The following is a 16,700-nucleotide window of genomic DNA, read 5'->3' as shown; positions in this document are numbered from 1 at the left end:
AGCCCCTTGCTTCCACAATAAGATTGCAGTCATCATCCTAGTCCATGTGCCTCCATGGGTTTGTCCAGTGATATCACTGGGAGATATACCCCAGGGGTAAGCCTTCCAGAGAGAGGACAGGTGCCAGCCCAGATCGTATTCTGTGTTGGTCATATTGGCTCTCACTCCCCTGAGGGATTATCTTTCCCTGCTTCCTGGCTGATCCTGGGTAGTATCCAACTTTCTAATTTCCACCAATCACATGGTTATAGAGCAGTATCTCATGGAGTTTCACATCTGTTTCTCTTGACTATTTGTTTACTGTCATATTCTGTTGATTTACAAGGGTTCTTTATACATCCTATCATTAAGTCCTTGTTGATTTTACAAATTATAAATATTTTCTTTCAGTCTGGTTATGGTGTTCTTCACAGAATGAATCTGATACACTTAAATTGAGTAATTTTTTTTATTTTATACAACTTGTTTACATATATCTTTCCTTTTTGTTTATCACCCACACTCTTTTCAACCCAAAAACAGTTACAAAGTTCATCTATGATGAAATCATTTCTTACCACTCTTTAAGCAGCCCAGAAATGTGTAAGATATATCTCAACCCTCAATGAGCTTATGGCCTAGCTGGAGGACTAGGTAAGAACACAGATGATTAGTAATAAGCAACTACCAGAAGAGAGTCCTCAGTGTGCTATCAGAGTCCAAGGATGCATCTTTGGTTATGGAGAAAAGGAAACATTTCTCAAAGAAGATGAACTTTGAAATGCTCTTTGAGGGTTGAATGGACTTTTACTGTTGGAATTGGAGGTAGGGTGGAGAAATACAATGACATGAAAAAGATGTAATACTATAGGGTATTAAAGAGCTCAAGCTGGTTGTCATATAGGTACAGACATTAAAGCTAGGTGTCAAAGGACAAGACTTCTGGTCCCAGTGCTTAATGCAGTGTTTGGGACATATACCTGATCATCAGTAGATGCTGACAAATGACAAAATAAAAATGTGCATTAAAATAACTTTTTTAAAACTCCAAGGACAATTATACAATAGTAATGTCTAAGAGTATTTATTACTATAGAAACGCTTAAGGCAAGTATGTGGCAAGATACAAGGTACCAGGATGAGTACAGAGTAAATAGAGGGGATGGAGAACAAGTTTGGGGCCACACAGGAGTTCTGCAAGCATCCTATGCAATCTGGCTGTACCTTAAATACATCAGAGAGTCATTAAGGCTTATTGTCCCTGCTCTTAAATGAGTCAGAGAAGGGCATGGTTAATGTGTGCAGAACAGAGCAGGGGCACAAAGTAATGGCGCTTGCAGATCCTCTGTACTGGTGAGGTGCTTGCCCTCATCTCTACCCTGGGCTTTAAAGTGGGGCTGAGGGACACAGAAAGACATCCTCACATGCTTGGTAAGTGCTCCCTATGGAGACAAAAACCTGCCACAGAACAGGATGCTGTTCGCTGTGTTGTGCCTAATGAAGAAAAGGAAGGGGTGGTCTGCACAGAACCGGGGCCCATTCTCCATGCAGCACTCCACAACCACCATGGCTGAGGCAGCACTGGCCTCTGTGCCCTCCTCGTTGACCTCCAAAAAGGACTTGTGCACAAACTTGGAAAGGGACAGATCTGTCTTAGTCGACATGGCAGAAAAGTCAGCCTTGCCCTGTTGAAAGGCATCAACTACCCCCAAACTTCGAAGTACCGATTCCATGTCATAATCTTCTTCCAGCGTAAATCTTGGAAGGAGGACTTCAACTTCAGTGCTGCTCATACAGTCTGGCTTCGTCCAGGCTACAAATTTCTCAAAAGTGAGTCTCTTTTCCACCTACAAGACCAGGAAAATGCTTTAAGAGTCATACTTCTGGGCACAGCTACAAGTGCACAGCACACATGTGCCTTCTCTCCTCTTGCAGATGGTGCTGATTGCTCACACAGGACTAGGGGCACCTCTCTGCCAGGAAAACTGTGATTAGGAACTTGTGCTGCACCTCAAGTGCTTCACATACATGACTCTGTGCCAAGTAGGGGAGACACCAAGCGGCCAGGCACATAAGTTCTATGAGAGATCTTTTATCCTGACACATGTCAATACACAGATGACTATGCTTTTTTTAAAAAACAAAACAAAACATAATGCTTATTTTCAACATTGTGAAAACAATCCAGTTCTGGTGAGAAAAGCGATTAGAAAAGAAAAGGCTCTAAGAATGGCTCAAATCAGAAGGGAAATCTGAGCAGGGGGAGAATTAGGACTGGTTTCTGGAGAAGTGATGTCACATTTAGGGAGCTGTGCAGAGTGAGAACAAAGGGGCTGGGGCTTCAGTTACACCCATGCCTTAATACATAAGACATCACTGCCTTCCATCCAGTTCCAGAGCCTAGAATTCAGTAGGTGCACAGTCTGTCCTGTCACCCTTGTGACCCATGCTGAAACAAAAATGGTGGTCTTATATGGCAGGCTGTTCTGGCATCACCCCCAGCACTGTGCTCCTCCTGTCCCATATTGGGTCAAATATAGGTAAGACAAGGTCATTCAATATTTCAGGTTTTGAACAGCAACAAATATTCTTAAGTTTCAAATCAATAATGCTAATAACAAAGATTATGATGATAATAATAATGGATAATGTTTATATCGGGCCAACTATGTGTTAGAAAATGTGCTAAGCTGGCTACCTTGATAATCATAACCCTATCATGTAGACATCAACACCCCCATTTTAGAGATGAGCAAACAGAGCCTGAGACAGTTAAAATAATTTGGCAGGATCACACAGATGATAATGGGAAAAGTAGGTCTTGGGTAAGTGTGAGTCCAAAGCTCATGTGTCTGAGCACTGTGCTTCACAGCTGAGTCTACCCACATAACCGTGAAATGTAATTGCCAAAGACAGAATGTGCTCAAGTTCTAGCCTAGTAAGAAAGGACACAAAGGGCTTCATAGGATTTTTCCTGCAGAAATTCAGAAAGGGAAGTTCCAACTATTCAGTCTCACCGTGCTGAGATCCACGTTGTCATCGGGAAGCAAAATAATCATGCTCAGATCTTCCCCTGCATAGGGCAGCTCCAGGATCTGGGCCTGCACTTCTTTTATGTAAGTAATTTTAAACATAGCTTCCTGAAACATCATCTGCACTGGTTTTTGCTTCTTCTGATGGAAATGAGCAGATGAATATGTAATTAAAAACACATTATCAAAAGAGGTAATATCAATTCCTGAAAGAGTTGCAGTTGACGCATGTTAATCATCATCCACGATAAAAACAACACTCATCCTCTAATTGTTGTTGTTATTGTTGTTGTTGTTGTTATGTGCCATCGAGTCAAACCCGACTCATAGCGACCCCTCCTTGGGTTTCCAAGGCAGTATCACTACGGAAGTAGGATTGCCCACCTTCCTTCCGAGGAGTGGCTGGTGGGTTTGAACCGCCAGCCGTCTGGTTAGCAGGCAAGTGTCTTAGCCACTATGCTACCAATCAGCCCCAACTCATGGTGAACCATGCACAATGGGATTGGACCACTGGAATCCACAGGGTTTTAATTGACTGATTTTCAGAAGTAGACCTCTAGGCCTTTCTTTGTAGTCTGTAAGTGCTGCAGGAACCTGACAGTTCCAAGGACACAGGTGATAGCTGCACATGAAGTGCATTGGCCAGGAAATGAACCAGGTGGGCTCTCCTGTACGGCAAGCTGGAATTCTACCACTGAACCACTACTGCTTCCTCTATGCTCTAATTAACACATAAATGCGAGCCCATTCCTTCCTGTCATCATTAAAAGGCATTGGTTACAAACAGACAAACCATGAGCCTGGGCAAGATGTTTTAGTCAGCAAAACAAAATTTGACTCTGTGCATTCTTCAGAGGAAGAGGTCAGATTTTTCTCATTTAAAACATACCCAGAAAATATATCTAAGGAAATAATATAATCAAACAGAATTAATTTTAAAAAATTTTCTACTTAACCAGAAAAAATTTTTCATAATCATCATGACTGATGAAGGTGGTATGAAACTGATAGTTTTATACCATGCAAAGTGGGTGTAAATGAATAACCCTTCTCTGGAAACTGCCTGGAAGTAAGCGTAAAAAGCCATATATATTTTCATGTATTTTAATCTAGTTATTGCAATTCTGATATTCTAATCCAAAGAAATAATAGAAAAACACAGAAGAGGTATTTGAATGCAGAAGGTAATTGAAGCATTGCATTTATTAAATTAATTTCTAAAAATTTATATAGAACATCTATTATAAAAATAAAAATATTTTCTAAAATCAATGCTAGGAAAGTTCTGCTCCCTATCTCCTTTTGTAACTAGGAGGCTAACTATTTAAATGTATACATTTCATATCTATTTATATAAATATGAAAATATTTATATACTTTCAGGGCCTGGGAGTTTTGGCAAACAACTTTAATGCATGCTTCAAGTGAAGTGATACTTCACTGTCAAAACCAAAGTCTTTGTCATTCAGTTTTAATATCAGCTTTAAATACTGAATTAATAGTGATAAAGTAATTAACAAGTTAAATGTATACTTAATATAATTTTTAAATACTTGATTATAGAAATGTTTTCACACTCTCTCCCCCTTCCCTCTCTCCCCCAACCCTACCATAAACACATATATCACACTGCCATTAACACCTGTTTTTGCTTTCTCTCTAAGCAATGTGGGTTTAAGGGAAAATCTTAAGTTTCCAGAACTAGGTGCAACAATGAATGTATGAGAAATTATAGGAGGCAAAGAGGAGTAATCAAGAAATGAGAAAAACTAGAGGTAGCAAATACTTTTTAATTCCTTCAGTTTTTTCTGCTTTGAAAATTCATTCAGATATATCTAAAGAAAAAAAAATTTAGCCAGTCTTTTATGCATTCACAAAGTTAATTTTTTCCATTCAATTTCTTCATCAAACTAGCAAGATTTTGAAAGCTTCTGCCTACCTTGTTTATTTTAAAAGGCATTTTCCTTGTATATGTTTTATTAAACTCTTCATTCCACCTTCCTTTGAAGTAGATGGCATTGGCAAGAACCAGTCTGGTTTGTGAATCAATTGAGTTATCTGGCAATAATTCTTGAATTTTACCTTTCAAGAAAAGTAAGGTAACATTTAGTTGATTTTTAAAAAACATAATAAATAAACTATGATAAGACATTTTGGCAGATTCTTGATTATTAACCAAAAGCCAAACGTTCTTTTATCAGATACTGAATACAGACATTAAAAAAAAAAAAAATACAAGTGAGGAATCTCCACAAAATTGATGATAAAGACTTTAAATGATTTGAACAGAGCAGGTTAGTAGAAAGCAGAAACGTTATACTGGGATGGAGAACAAGATAAGCAGAAATGAGAGGTAGACTGGAGGGGTCTTAGTTATCTCCCGTGTTTAAAAAGTATTTGACCCAGTGCTCCAAGATTACATCCAATCTAACAGGCAGGATCACTTGTGGACACGTCAGAGGCAGGCTAAATAAATAGCATACCAGGAAACTAGCTAGAAATGGGCCGGATAGGCACAAGAGGATCTTCTGGAAGTCTCTGGGAGAGATATTATTACTATGTGATCTTCTAAACAAACCACTAGGCATCCCTGGGAAAAGGTAATGTGGAACAAATCAAAGACATTCCCTTCTTCCCCTGGATATTAAGTTGTAGCTTTTCTATAAACTAAGAGCACCCCTGAAAATTTACTGCCTCATGATGCCATGAGTGATAAATATTCTACTTCCTCTTGCAGGAAGATATGAGGAATAATTGCAAAATCTTTGAGCAAAGATAACACTTTGTTCTTCACTGTCTCATTTATTAACAGAAATTGGCATGTTTCTCGTGGTACAGTTGTTGGTGCAGGGGAGCCTGCATAGTTCAAACACCAGAACATCACTGATATTGGGGTCAAGGTCAGAGTATGTTATTTTCTGAAATACAAATGAATCAGACCAAGCCCAAATGGAGGGTATTTTTAGCCCTGGGAGAACGTCTGCAGGTAGCCTATAAACAAACCAAAAGAAAAAAAAAACTACTGCAGTCAAGTCAATGCCGACTCATAGTGCCTTCCTGTGTTTCACAGCAGAACTGCACATTATGGAGTTTTTAAGGTTGTTACCTTTAGAAAGCAGATCACCAAGGCAACTTTGGATGGGTTCAAACCACCAACCTTTCAGTTAGTAGTTGAGTGCTTAACTGTACCAACCAGGGACTACAGTTGGTGTATAAGTAGAGGCTTCTCAAGCCTAATTAAGGGAACTTAAATAGAAGACATGAGAGACAGGTGGTAGAATAAGTAATATAACGTGTAGAGGAAAGGGGACGTGGACGCCAGTCCACACAGAATCTAGAAAGACAAGGCCCAAAGTGCACAACTCCAAGATGATGGCGTAATCTGACAGCATGAGCACTATAAACCAAGTAAAAGGATTTTTCAGTGGAAGTTGTTAAACTAAAATCTAGTCTATGAGTAGGTTTCTTTTGAAGTTTGCATCAGTCACTCTGGTCCTGGGAAAATGGACAAAATTAAGTCCCTGTTGCTGAAAACTTAAAGTTGCAACATTCCATGAGGCCCAGCCAGTCAACGTCATCCTGAACATCATAAATACTAGTGAAATTAGAGGATAAGGAGGAGGAGAAGTAGGGAATAAAGCGTAATTCTGACCTTCAGTCTTTTTTGAGACCCAAGCGTTTATATGTTTCCTGGATCTCTCTGCAGCTTTGGCAAAGGAGAGCTGTTCCAGCTCAGCGTGGTAGAACCGAAAGCAGGACCCCTTAAAAGTCTTTAGAGAAAAAAAGTGTTCAGTGAGGTTGCGCTGCTAAATAAAATGTTAGCAAGCTTTCCAAAATCCTGTGTATTCTTTATTTTTTACTAAAAAGAACCTACATATCTCTTAAAAGTGATCATATCTTAGTCTACTAGATATTATCATATCAACATTTATAGAAATGCTATGTACTAAACCATGAATAACCAGAGAAAAATAAGTGAATTTTAGAAGAAGTCAAATTTTAAATAATCCGTGGTATAACTATAGAACTGTGATTAATTTTTTTTTTTTTTTTTTTTTTACCATAAGTTTCTCAAGTTCTCTAGGATCTTTCTCCTGGATTCTACACCACCAGGTATTTGAATACAACTTTTGTTTTTTCATTGATTCAACTTACTGAAAGGATTTCATAACTCTCTTCTCCAAAGAGCCTGTTGGCTGTTCTAAGCAAATACTGAGTGCCAGGTTTGTTAACTTCAGTAAGAAGTGACTGGAAACCTTGGTGAATATCTTTCTTCATATTTAAAGAAAGAGCCTGTTGAGAAAAATAATTCAAAATTATTAGTATTGCTGTTTGTCCTCAAAGAAAATGCAAAAAAAAAAAATTTCTTACACTCCATAAAATATTTCTTTAAAGGGAATTCATTTTTTATTTTAAATGAATACTTAAAACATACTAAAGCAGCACACCATGGCAGAGAGAGAAAGAGAGAGAAAGCAGAAAGCAAGTAAGTAAAAGATTTGGCCGTTCTGCCTGATTAGACCTCTCATTTAAAGACGAGTAACAGGAAAAAATGAGTTATTGGTGGTTTAGTGGTAGAATTCTCACCTTCCACGTGGGAGACTTTGGTTGTTTTTGGCCAATGCACCTTACATGTAGCCACCACACATATGTCAGTGGAGGCTTGAGTGTGGCTATGTGATGCTAAACAGGTTTCAGCAAAGCTAGACTAATACAGATGAGAAAGAAAGGCCTGGCCAGGATCTACTTCCAAAAATCAGCTAATGAAAATCCTGTGGATCACAATGGTCTATTCTGGGCCACATGGGATCTCCATGAGTTGGGGGCCAACTGAATGACAAGTAATGACAACAAAAATAGGAACAAATGAAAAGGGTGAGAGGAATTCAGAGATCGGCTATTATAAAATCCTGCATCCCAAACCTAAAACATAACATAAAAATGTGCCCTAAATAATCAGAGGAAAACTTACCTCTAAAATTTACCAAAAGGAAAAGAAAAAACAAAACAAAACATAGTTAAAGGCATTAAAGATGCAAAAAGAAATGAGCACTTGTAGTGGAAATGTTTAAGAGATTTCACCTTCTGTTTCTGTCAGAGTAAGCAGACACAAAGACATAAGCATATAAAATGAGCAATGTGATTAATATGACTAAACCATATTAAAAAAAAAAAAAAAACCCCTCACTGCCGTTGAGTTGGATCTGACTCATAGAGACCCCTCCTTGGGTTTCCAAGGCAGTATCACTACAGAAGTAGACTGCCCCATCTTTCTACCCAGGAGTGGCTCGTAGTTATCAAAACTATATACCAGACAAAAAATATATAATTTTAAAAGATTAATATTTCTAAAAATACATCATACATTACGCTATAAGAAAAGTCTCAATAAATCCTGAAATACAGATATTATACAGGTTGTATTCTTTAACTTCAGTACAGTAAAGTAGAAATCAGTAACATTATAAATAAAATATTAAGAATGTGGAAATGACCCTACTAAATAACTACTGAAGACACTTTTCTAAAGAAAGAGCTCTTCTGAGTAAATATTTCTTCTAAATAATTATTAAAAATACTCTTTTAAATAACTATATAACAGACTATTTAGAAAATAATCAATATAGGAACAATATATATCCAAACAAAGAGTTTATCCAGGGATATAAACAAAAACACAGCATTAACTTTTTAAATAATACTAAGAAATAATTAAATGAGAAAAACTTTGAACACATGATGTTACAAAAGGCAAAGAAAAAAACTTGAGACCCTAGAAGAAAATATAAAATGGGAAATGAATCCCAGAGCTGGTCTTTTGGAAGAAAACACATACACACAGCAAAAGCAGACAAACAGCTGGCAAATATAAAAAGATAAGAAAAAGCACCAAAAAAAGAGTACAACTGAAAAAAAGAAAAGAGATTACAAAAATAGATATAGTGGACATGTTAAAAATAATATAAAACTATGAATGGAGCTCTGGTAGCATTGTGCCTAAAGCACCTGACTGCTAACCAGAAGACTGGTGGTTCAAACCTACCAACCACTCCTCGGAAGGAAGATGGGGCAATCTACTTCTGTAGTGATATTGTCTTGGAAATCCAAGGAGGGGTTGCTATGCGTCAGGTCTGACTCGACAGCGCATAACAACAACAACATGAATGATTATTTTCTGCAAAATATAGATTATGACTCGACAAATTAAAGTCAATTTGAACGTACCAGTAACAATGAAAGAAAGGAAGGTAATAGACAAGTACCTCTAAAAAGGCTTAGGTGATTTGATGAATTTTTTTATTATTTAAGAAATTTGTACTTTTCATACAATACCCACTGTTCTATAGCACAGAAAAAGATAGAAAGCTACTGTGGTAGTTAAGTTGTATGTCAGCTTAGCTGGATCTGGTTTTGAGTGGCTAGGCAGTTGGATGTAGTTTATTCCCCATGATGATGTTGCTAATCAACTCCATGGTAGAATTTACTGGAGCAGCTGAATAACTGCCTTAGGGATGTGGTCTGCTTGCAGTATATAAGAAGCTTTGAAGAAGGTCTCCAGCTTTTTGGTACACTTGAACCCTGCATGTAGTCAAGTCTTCATTCAGCAGCATGCCATGTACCTGCTGATCTTGGGACTGTCTCTGGACTTGAGCTAGTGGTCTCTCATGTTATTCGGTAATTTTGGGACTGTGCCATTTTATTTGCCAACCTTGGGTTTGTCAGCCCCAGAAGCCAGCAACTGCCAGAGTAAAGAGACACCTCCAGCTCCAGTAGGCCAATAGCAAGAGGCAGAGCTGAAGCCCAAGTTTGAGGGGCCTTCACCAAGTCCCTAGAGCCTGGCACTTTGAATTCGGACTTCAAGCTTCCTAAACTGTAAGAGAATAAATCCCTGTTTGTTAAAGCCATCGACCCATTTGTGGTATCTTCTGTTAGAGTGGCACTGTTGTGGTTGTTGTTATGTGCCGTCGAGTCAGACCTGACTCATAGCAACCCTTTCTTGGGTTGCTGGGGCAGTATGACTATGGAAGTAGATTGCCCAACCTTCCTTCCGAGGAGTGGCTGGTGGGTTTGATCCGCCAGGCTTCTGGTTAGCAGTCAAGTGCCTTAGGCACTATGCTATCAGAGCTCCTAAAGGACAGAACAGCTACTAAATTCATTTTATAAAGCTCGTCTATGATTGATAAGAAAACCTGTCAAAAATAAAAAAGAAAAGCTAACACCAGTTAAGTCACACCATTTGTTGTGAAGGGCTAAGATCTACTGAGCACTTGCTACATGAAAAGCTTTACATGGATTTTCTCACTGAATCTCACTCATACTAAGTGAAAGAGGGTTTATAAAAGTAAAGACACAGTATGATCACCAAAGTATAAAATTTAAAACAAAAATGGGGGAAAGGATTAGAAGAAAATACTTCCATATTATCAAGAGTCTCTAGGATGTGGGTTCTTAGGAATTTTTTTCCCTTCCTCCTACTTTTAAGATTTTATGATGGGATTTTACCACTTACATAATAAAGGAAAAACAATTTTAAAAAGTTTTTCTGCTGATATTACAGCTTCACCTCATGTTATGAGTAGCGGTATGTAGCTAGCTTATTGAGTGTCCTGTGAGTTGAAAACAGAGGGCATAAAGGACTCTCGATATCATACCTTATAGAGTGACCAGACAATTTTGGTGCTCTCAAAAAAATGGCCCCCTATAAGGGTTTACTGGCCACCTTAAAACATTAAAAAAATTGATAAAAATCCAAGTACAAATAACTCTCCTCTCTACATGAACCTCAACTCCTTCATAAAATGAATTGGAAAATGATTAAAATGAGTAATCACTATTAAACCACACCATTATTGTTCTGAAGAGCTGAGATATATAGAGCATTTGCTACGTGAAAAGCTTTACAAGGATTTTCTCCCTGAACCTCACATTAAATGACAAAATGTTTATAAAAGTAAAGACACAGTATGATAATCAAAGTCTAAATTCAAAGAGTTCTCACTGAAACAAATTCAAAGAGTCACACTGAAACAAAAAGCAACCATAGTGACTCACACTCCCATGTATGCAGGTCAGCTTGAGTTCAGCAATGACACAGCAATAGATTTTGCCCACTCTGTAAGCCCCTTGGGGACAGGGATTGATCTTAATCATCTCCAGGTTAAATGTTTGCTAAACTGAGCTAACTAGTGCCTGCACACATCTGTATATGCAATTGTAGTACATGTCTGTTTATGTAATCGTGCATATACATGTCTGTACATGGAATCGTAGCACATGTCCTTTCATCCTAGTTTGCATATTTCTGCTATATTATTACTTACTGAGCTGGAAAGGCAAGATCCTAGATAAACTACTTGAAATAGGTATTAATTTACCCCTCCATGGCTTAGTGCCTAAGGCATTTGACTGCTAACCAGAAGGCTGGCAGTTCAAATCCACCAGCCACTCCTTGAAAAGAAGACTGGGCAATCTACTTCTGTACAGATACTGCCTCAGAAACCCAAGGAGGGGTCACTATAAGTAGGATTCAACTTGATGGCAGTAAGTTTGGCTTTTTGGTTATCAAGGCATAATAAGTACAGCTACAAAGTCTTTTGCTCCAAAAAAGAGAGAGATCTGTGTGGCTTAAGTTTAAAATAATTTTAGTATCATTTTCTAAACAAAGATAAAGTCCTAGTTCAAAATTTTTATAGTATTCTCCTCAATTTTGAGGAAATCTTCCCAGGAAAATGTAATTAAGGAAGCTCTTTGCCCACCCTTCCTTACCGTCTTCCCCATTCTAAAATGAGCACCTGCATTTGCACACACTGGCTCCACCCCCTCATTGGGACTTCTGGAGAGTGAGGTACAGAACTGGATGATATGACAGAAAACCAGCAAAGCCAGCCCTTCTCCTGTGTCACAGCCACTCATACCTGGGCCATCTGGGCTGCAGTGTTTCCTTTTGCTCCCAAGAGGACCATGGCAAGGGCAGAGGAGATGCTCAGAGGAGAATAAAACACATTGTGTGAAGGGTTTTCTTGACACAGTATCTTTAAAAGACTGATGGCAAAGGTGCCATTTGCTTCAGTGAGTGCATCCATGGTGCAGTTCTGCAACGATAGTAGAAAGAGAAATGCTACTTCATACATCCCTCAATGTCTATTGACTTCATACATGACAATTTTGAAATCATACTCTTTTATTTCTTTTTGCATCTTTAGTTCATAAATATTTATATTGGAGGAAAATTCATTTAGTGTCACTCTCCATTCAAAAAACTAAATCCAAATTTCAATATAATTAGGTAAGTGTGGCAGTGGCAACAGAACAAATGAGCTTGAGAGCCTTTAGACAATTAACAGAACTGGCCTGAGTACACACATGTACACTCACACAATCATACACTTCTCATACACATTCCCACACACATACTCTTACACACATACACTCTTATACACACACATACACATAGCACACTGAGAGGAAAGCTGCAGGAAACAGTGAACTCTAAGCCTTTCCCATAAAGGACCAACTCCTCCCACCTCATGAGGGTAGTGTTAGAAAAGGAGAAAAGGTGGAAAGGGAGACCAGAGTGATTGACTCCTTAGTTGTTGTGATAGTTAAGGTTGTGTGGCGACTTGGCTGGACCATGAGTGGTTTAAGTAGTTGTGGTGTGGTTGTTCCCATGATGAGATATGATATATATGGCTTTGTGCAGCCAATCACTTGAAAGGGAGTTTCCTTCAGGGTGCAACCTGCTCCCAATACATATATATGGATGTACTGGGAGAATACGAGGATCTGGATCTGGATCCTGTCACGCTGGCTACAACTGTCCTGTGAGCCAACAATTCACCATTTTGCCCACTGATCTTGGATTCATCATCTGCCCAAGTCACCAGCCTGCCAAACTTGAGCTCATCAGCCCCTGCAGCTGCATGAGTCGGGAAAAGCCTCCTGCTTGACGTTTCATCCAGGAGGAAACTTGGATTATTATATATTATTACATATGTGTGTGTGTGTGTGTGTGTGTGTGTTTATGTATATAAAAGCTTTACTGGTTTTGCTTCTCTAGAGAACTGAGCCTAAGACAGTTGTCTAGCCTGGATTTGGAAACACTGTATTCACTCCTGGCATCACTGTATGAAGAGTGCTTGTTAGATTTTCGGTTGTATACCAGTCCATGGCCTCCCCATCTATCAGCTGATTCTCAAAAGGGCAGCTGCCATAATGACAGGCAGAGATGCTAAAGGGCCTCAGTGACAGACTAAAAGCAGGCCCTCAGCTGGCCTCAGAGGCAGACTGATCAGCATCAATCTACCTCTGAGGCCAGTTGAAGAAGAACCATCTGCTTTTCTGTGAGCAGAGCTTCTCTCTCAAATGTGCAGTATGCCTAGCCCACAGCTCAGTAAGCATCCCTCTTCCTGATTTCCCATTGTCCTAAAAGAGGTCCCCACATCACTATCCTCTAGATGTCATTGACCTTGGAACACTGGAAGAGAGACTGAGGCAAATGTGTGGTGTTTTTGTTTTGTTCTTCAATTTTTTTTTTTTTTCCCTGCAAACTCAGAAACATAGATTTGAGAGCTTGAGCTTATTAGTCCCAACAAACACCACAAGACTAGATTGTGCAGGGGTGGGAGCAAACTGATTCATGTAAAGCCAGAATGTGAAGGGGAAAAGGAACAGACAAGTGTCCAAAGAAGGGCAGTCAGAGATGAAGCAGAACCAGTGAGACCAGGGAAGGCTATCTGTGAAGCCAAGAAAGGTGGCAGAGTATAAGATGCTAAGGGGCTGCTGGCCACAGCTAAGACATGTCTGCAGTCCATCTTCCTCCATTTCCTTGGGACCATTGCTCAACCATCAGCTCACTTCAGATCCCCAGGAGGCCTCTCAACTTCCATCTCTCCCTCACCACCACCACCACTGCCGCCCAACACCAGTCACCAGGATTTGTGTTCCACCCTAAATTTCTCTGGAATCTATCTGCTTTTCTTGATCTTCCACTCAATCTAGACCACCATCTCCCTCTTCTCCGAAGCTTTCCACACTGTCTTCAGCTGGGGCTTAGAAATCCAAGTCTGGTTCTGTGATCCTGCCTGCACATATTCCCAAAGCTGTTAGGATATGTCTCAAACTCCACATTTGTGTCAAAGACTCATGAGGCTGTCTTCCTTCTGGTTCTCTTCTTGCTCCAGCCTTGCTCCTTCTTACAACCTCTAAGTCTAGGCATCTGGAACTCCCTTTAGTCCCCCAATGCATTTCTTAGCCACTGCAAACACTACCCAATTTAGACCTTACTCCAGCCCCTTCATCTGGCTGATTCTACTCTTCCCAGTCCCTACTTAAAGGAGGCTGCCAGCACCCCTACCTAGAAAGAGTCTCCCTCCACTCCTTCTACCCCACAATCCTCAGCCTAATTCATCCATCTTTATCACAATTCCTTATTTGTCTTCCCAACCACTGTGTCTAAAGGCATGGCATAAAACTCAGAAAAAGCAAGGGCTGGATAAATGTGCGTTGGATTCTTAGAAGAATTAGGATGGTCGAGAAGTGCTTAGAGACTAGTGATTTTATCAGGACAGTTTCAGAGAAGAGGCAGGTCAGAGATCATTATGCAGATCACTGAAGAGAGAAGGACAGGAGGTGGGTGGCAGTTGGGCAGGTGGTGGGAACAGGCACAAGATGAGGGCTGAAGCTCGGGAAAGGGGCACAGAGCAAGGAAGAGCCAGGCGGAGAAAAGATGATGGAAGGAGCAGCATCTGTGGCTTACTATGGAACAGAGAGCATAGGCCCTGGGACCAACCAACGTTAAAACCCAGCTCAACCATTTATAGGCTGCATCATGAGTGAGTTCCTATTTCTGTAGTTAGAGGCTAATCTAAGGTATGGCAGGTATGCCAAGTGCCCTGGGTACCACTTGAAGGGGATGGGAGCACCACTGAGCAGTTTCTATTAACCATGGCAGTTTCTACTGCCAGCTGTGAGAGAGAATTCAGCAAGTTAAAACTAGGACTTTGGTATTTGAGAGCTATCATGGGTCAAGGCTAAAGGATTCACTAGTACAAACCTACCAGCCATTCTACAGGAGGAAGATAAGGCAGTCTGCTTCTCTGAAGATTTACATCCTGAGAAACCCTATGGGAGCAGTTTTACTCTGTCCTAAGGGTCACTATGAGTCAGAATCTGACGGCAGTGGGGTTTATGGGTCAAAGCAGACTGTGTGACCTTTTCCTCTCCTGGAAGCACTTTTCTGAGCACAGCTTTTTCTGAGTTACCTTGTTGGGAAGGGGTGGGAGACAGTAGTTCCTCGAGCAGAAAAACTTATTTCTTGCTCTTTAGCCTGGGTCTGTGTGTGTGCATTAATTTTAGTTAATGAGCTGAAGAGATTTGGAAAAGCAGCCCCAAGGAGGCCAGCCCAACTACATTTTGCTTCTCACTCCCCACCCCTCTAGAGGCTTCGGTAATTCTTTCTACTCTCCCCTTCAGAACTTCTTACGGCCTGAACTTCTGGGCTGCCTCACAGCCCACCTGGCGATTCCCCTTCCTCTCTGCACTCCACTCCACTCACTATGTCTAATACTGAAACATTCTGCTCTTTCAGTGGCCAGGGTGACTACTGGGTGGTCCTGACCAAGTGTGAGCATGGGTGCTGGTGCCCACAGACACAGGCCATATCCTCAGTGTGCCAAGTTGTGTCAAGCCATGCTGCTCACCAGGGGATTGGTGTGGGCTGCTCTGCTGAGTGGAGAAAAAGAAACTAAAATATTGACTGACCACATCACAGACCAATCCTCATCAATGAAACAAGGTGTGGTTATAATTTTCATTATAGTATCATAACGTGTCAAGTAAAATATTAATGAGCTTGACTTGTATTTTTGAGCTGATATTATGACATAAAGATCAATATCCTAGGCATTAGTGATTTGAAATGGACTGGTACAAAAACGGCAAGGAGGCCACATGTTCTGACCTCCTCTAATCCCACAAGAGGAAGACAGGATTACCAGCAGTAACCCAAGGCCTATTACTGCAAGGCCAGACATGCTGCCTCCCTCCAGCCCTTTCTCCAACCGTTCCTCCCAAAGCACCCATCACCTCTCTCCTGGGTTCAATAATTCACTGCAGTGGCCACACAGAACTCACGGATTATGGGGTTTATTAGGGAAGCACTAGGCTACAACTCAAGTTCAGGAAGAACGCTCAGTCTCTCTCCCAGCCCACAGTCTCTCTCCCAGCCCACCGTCTCTCAGCCAACAGTCTCTCACAGTCTCTTTCCCAGCAGTGCTGGTCCCTCAGTGTCTCACTCAGCAATGCGTGTCTCTTGCGTCTCTTTCCCAGCAGAACGTGTCTCTTTTGGCAGCACGTCTTCCTCCACCAGCAGTCAGAGAGAGAGTTCTGCCTCTAGGAGACCTCCTTTTGAGCCCAGCAGAGTGGCCAAACTAGCCAATCATAGCATCAGAACTCTAAGCACCTGAGAGAGAGTGGGCACCTCCCAGAACATTGTTTTGTGCCACGCCCAACAGAAATACTCCAGGTGGACAACTTCAGCAATCAGGAGCTCCTCAGTTGCTCATAGAAAATCCCACCTTGGAGTTTACAAAGACTTATGGGTAGAAAAGCCACACTAAGTAATTTACTACACCGCAACTGGTTTTGGCCATTTTGAATCAGATAAGCATACGATCTACTATGCCAGGAATG

General features: G+C 40.5%; 1 protein-coding gene across 1 annotated transcript; it reads right to left on the bottom strand.

Annotated features, from left to right (window-relative positions):
- Positions 1-1,421: 1,421 nt before the first annotated feature.
- SERPINB9 (serpin family B member 9) lies at positions 1,422-12,121 on the bottom strand. The gene is made up of 6 exons (XM_007935369.2): positions 11,927-12,121; positions 7,167-7,304; positions 6,664-6,781; positions 4,951-5,093; positions 2,997-3,152; positions 1,422-1,826 (listed from the first exon to the last, which is right to left on the bottom strand). The coding sequence occupies exons 1-6, from the start codon at positions 12,092-12,094 to the stop codon at positions 1,422-1,424; spliced, it is 1,128 nt and encodes a 375-aa protein (XP_007933560.1). The 5' UTR covers positions 12,095-12,121.
- Between the last annotated feature and the right edge of the window lie 4,579 nt (positions 12,122-16,700).

This window comes from Orycteropus afer, unplaced genomic scaffold (assembly GCF_000298275.1).
Source record: "Orycteropus afer afer isolate SDZICR_OR568_19922 unplaced genomic scaffold, OryAfe1.0 scaffold00027, whole genome shotgun sequence".
In the NCBI taxonomy this organism is placed as follows: Eukaryota; Metazoa; Chordata; class Mammalia; order Tubulidentata; family Orycteropodidae; genus Orycteropus; species Orycteropus afer.
This window is presented reverse-complemented; position numbering and strand designations above follow the sequence as displayed.

What these genes read in the sequence shown, in the direction of transcription:
- SERPINB9 (XM_007935369.2), bottom strand. Translation starts at nt 12,094, where the DNA reads ATGGATGCACTCACTGAAGCAAATGGCACCTTTGCCATCAGTCTTTTA. An exon ending in GGTCTCAAAAAAGACTGAAG is followed by an intron (nt 5,094 to 6,663) that starts GTCAGAATTACG and finishes TTTTCTTGAAAG; the next exon opens with GTAAAATTCAAGAATTATTG. An exon ending in ACAACGTGGATCTCAGCACG is followed by an intron (nt 1,827 to 2,996) that starts GTGAGACTGAAT and finishes CTGGTCTTGTAG; the next exon opens with GTGGAAAAGAGACTCACTTT.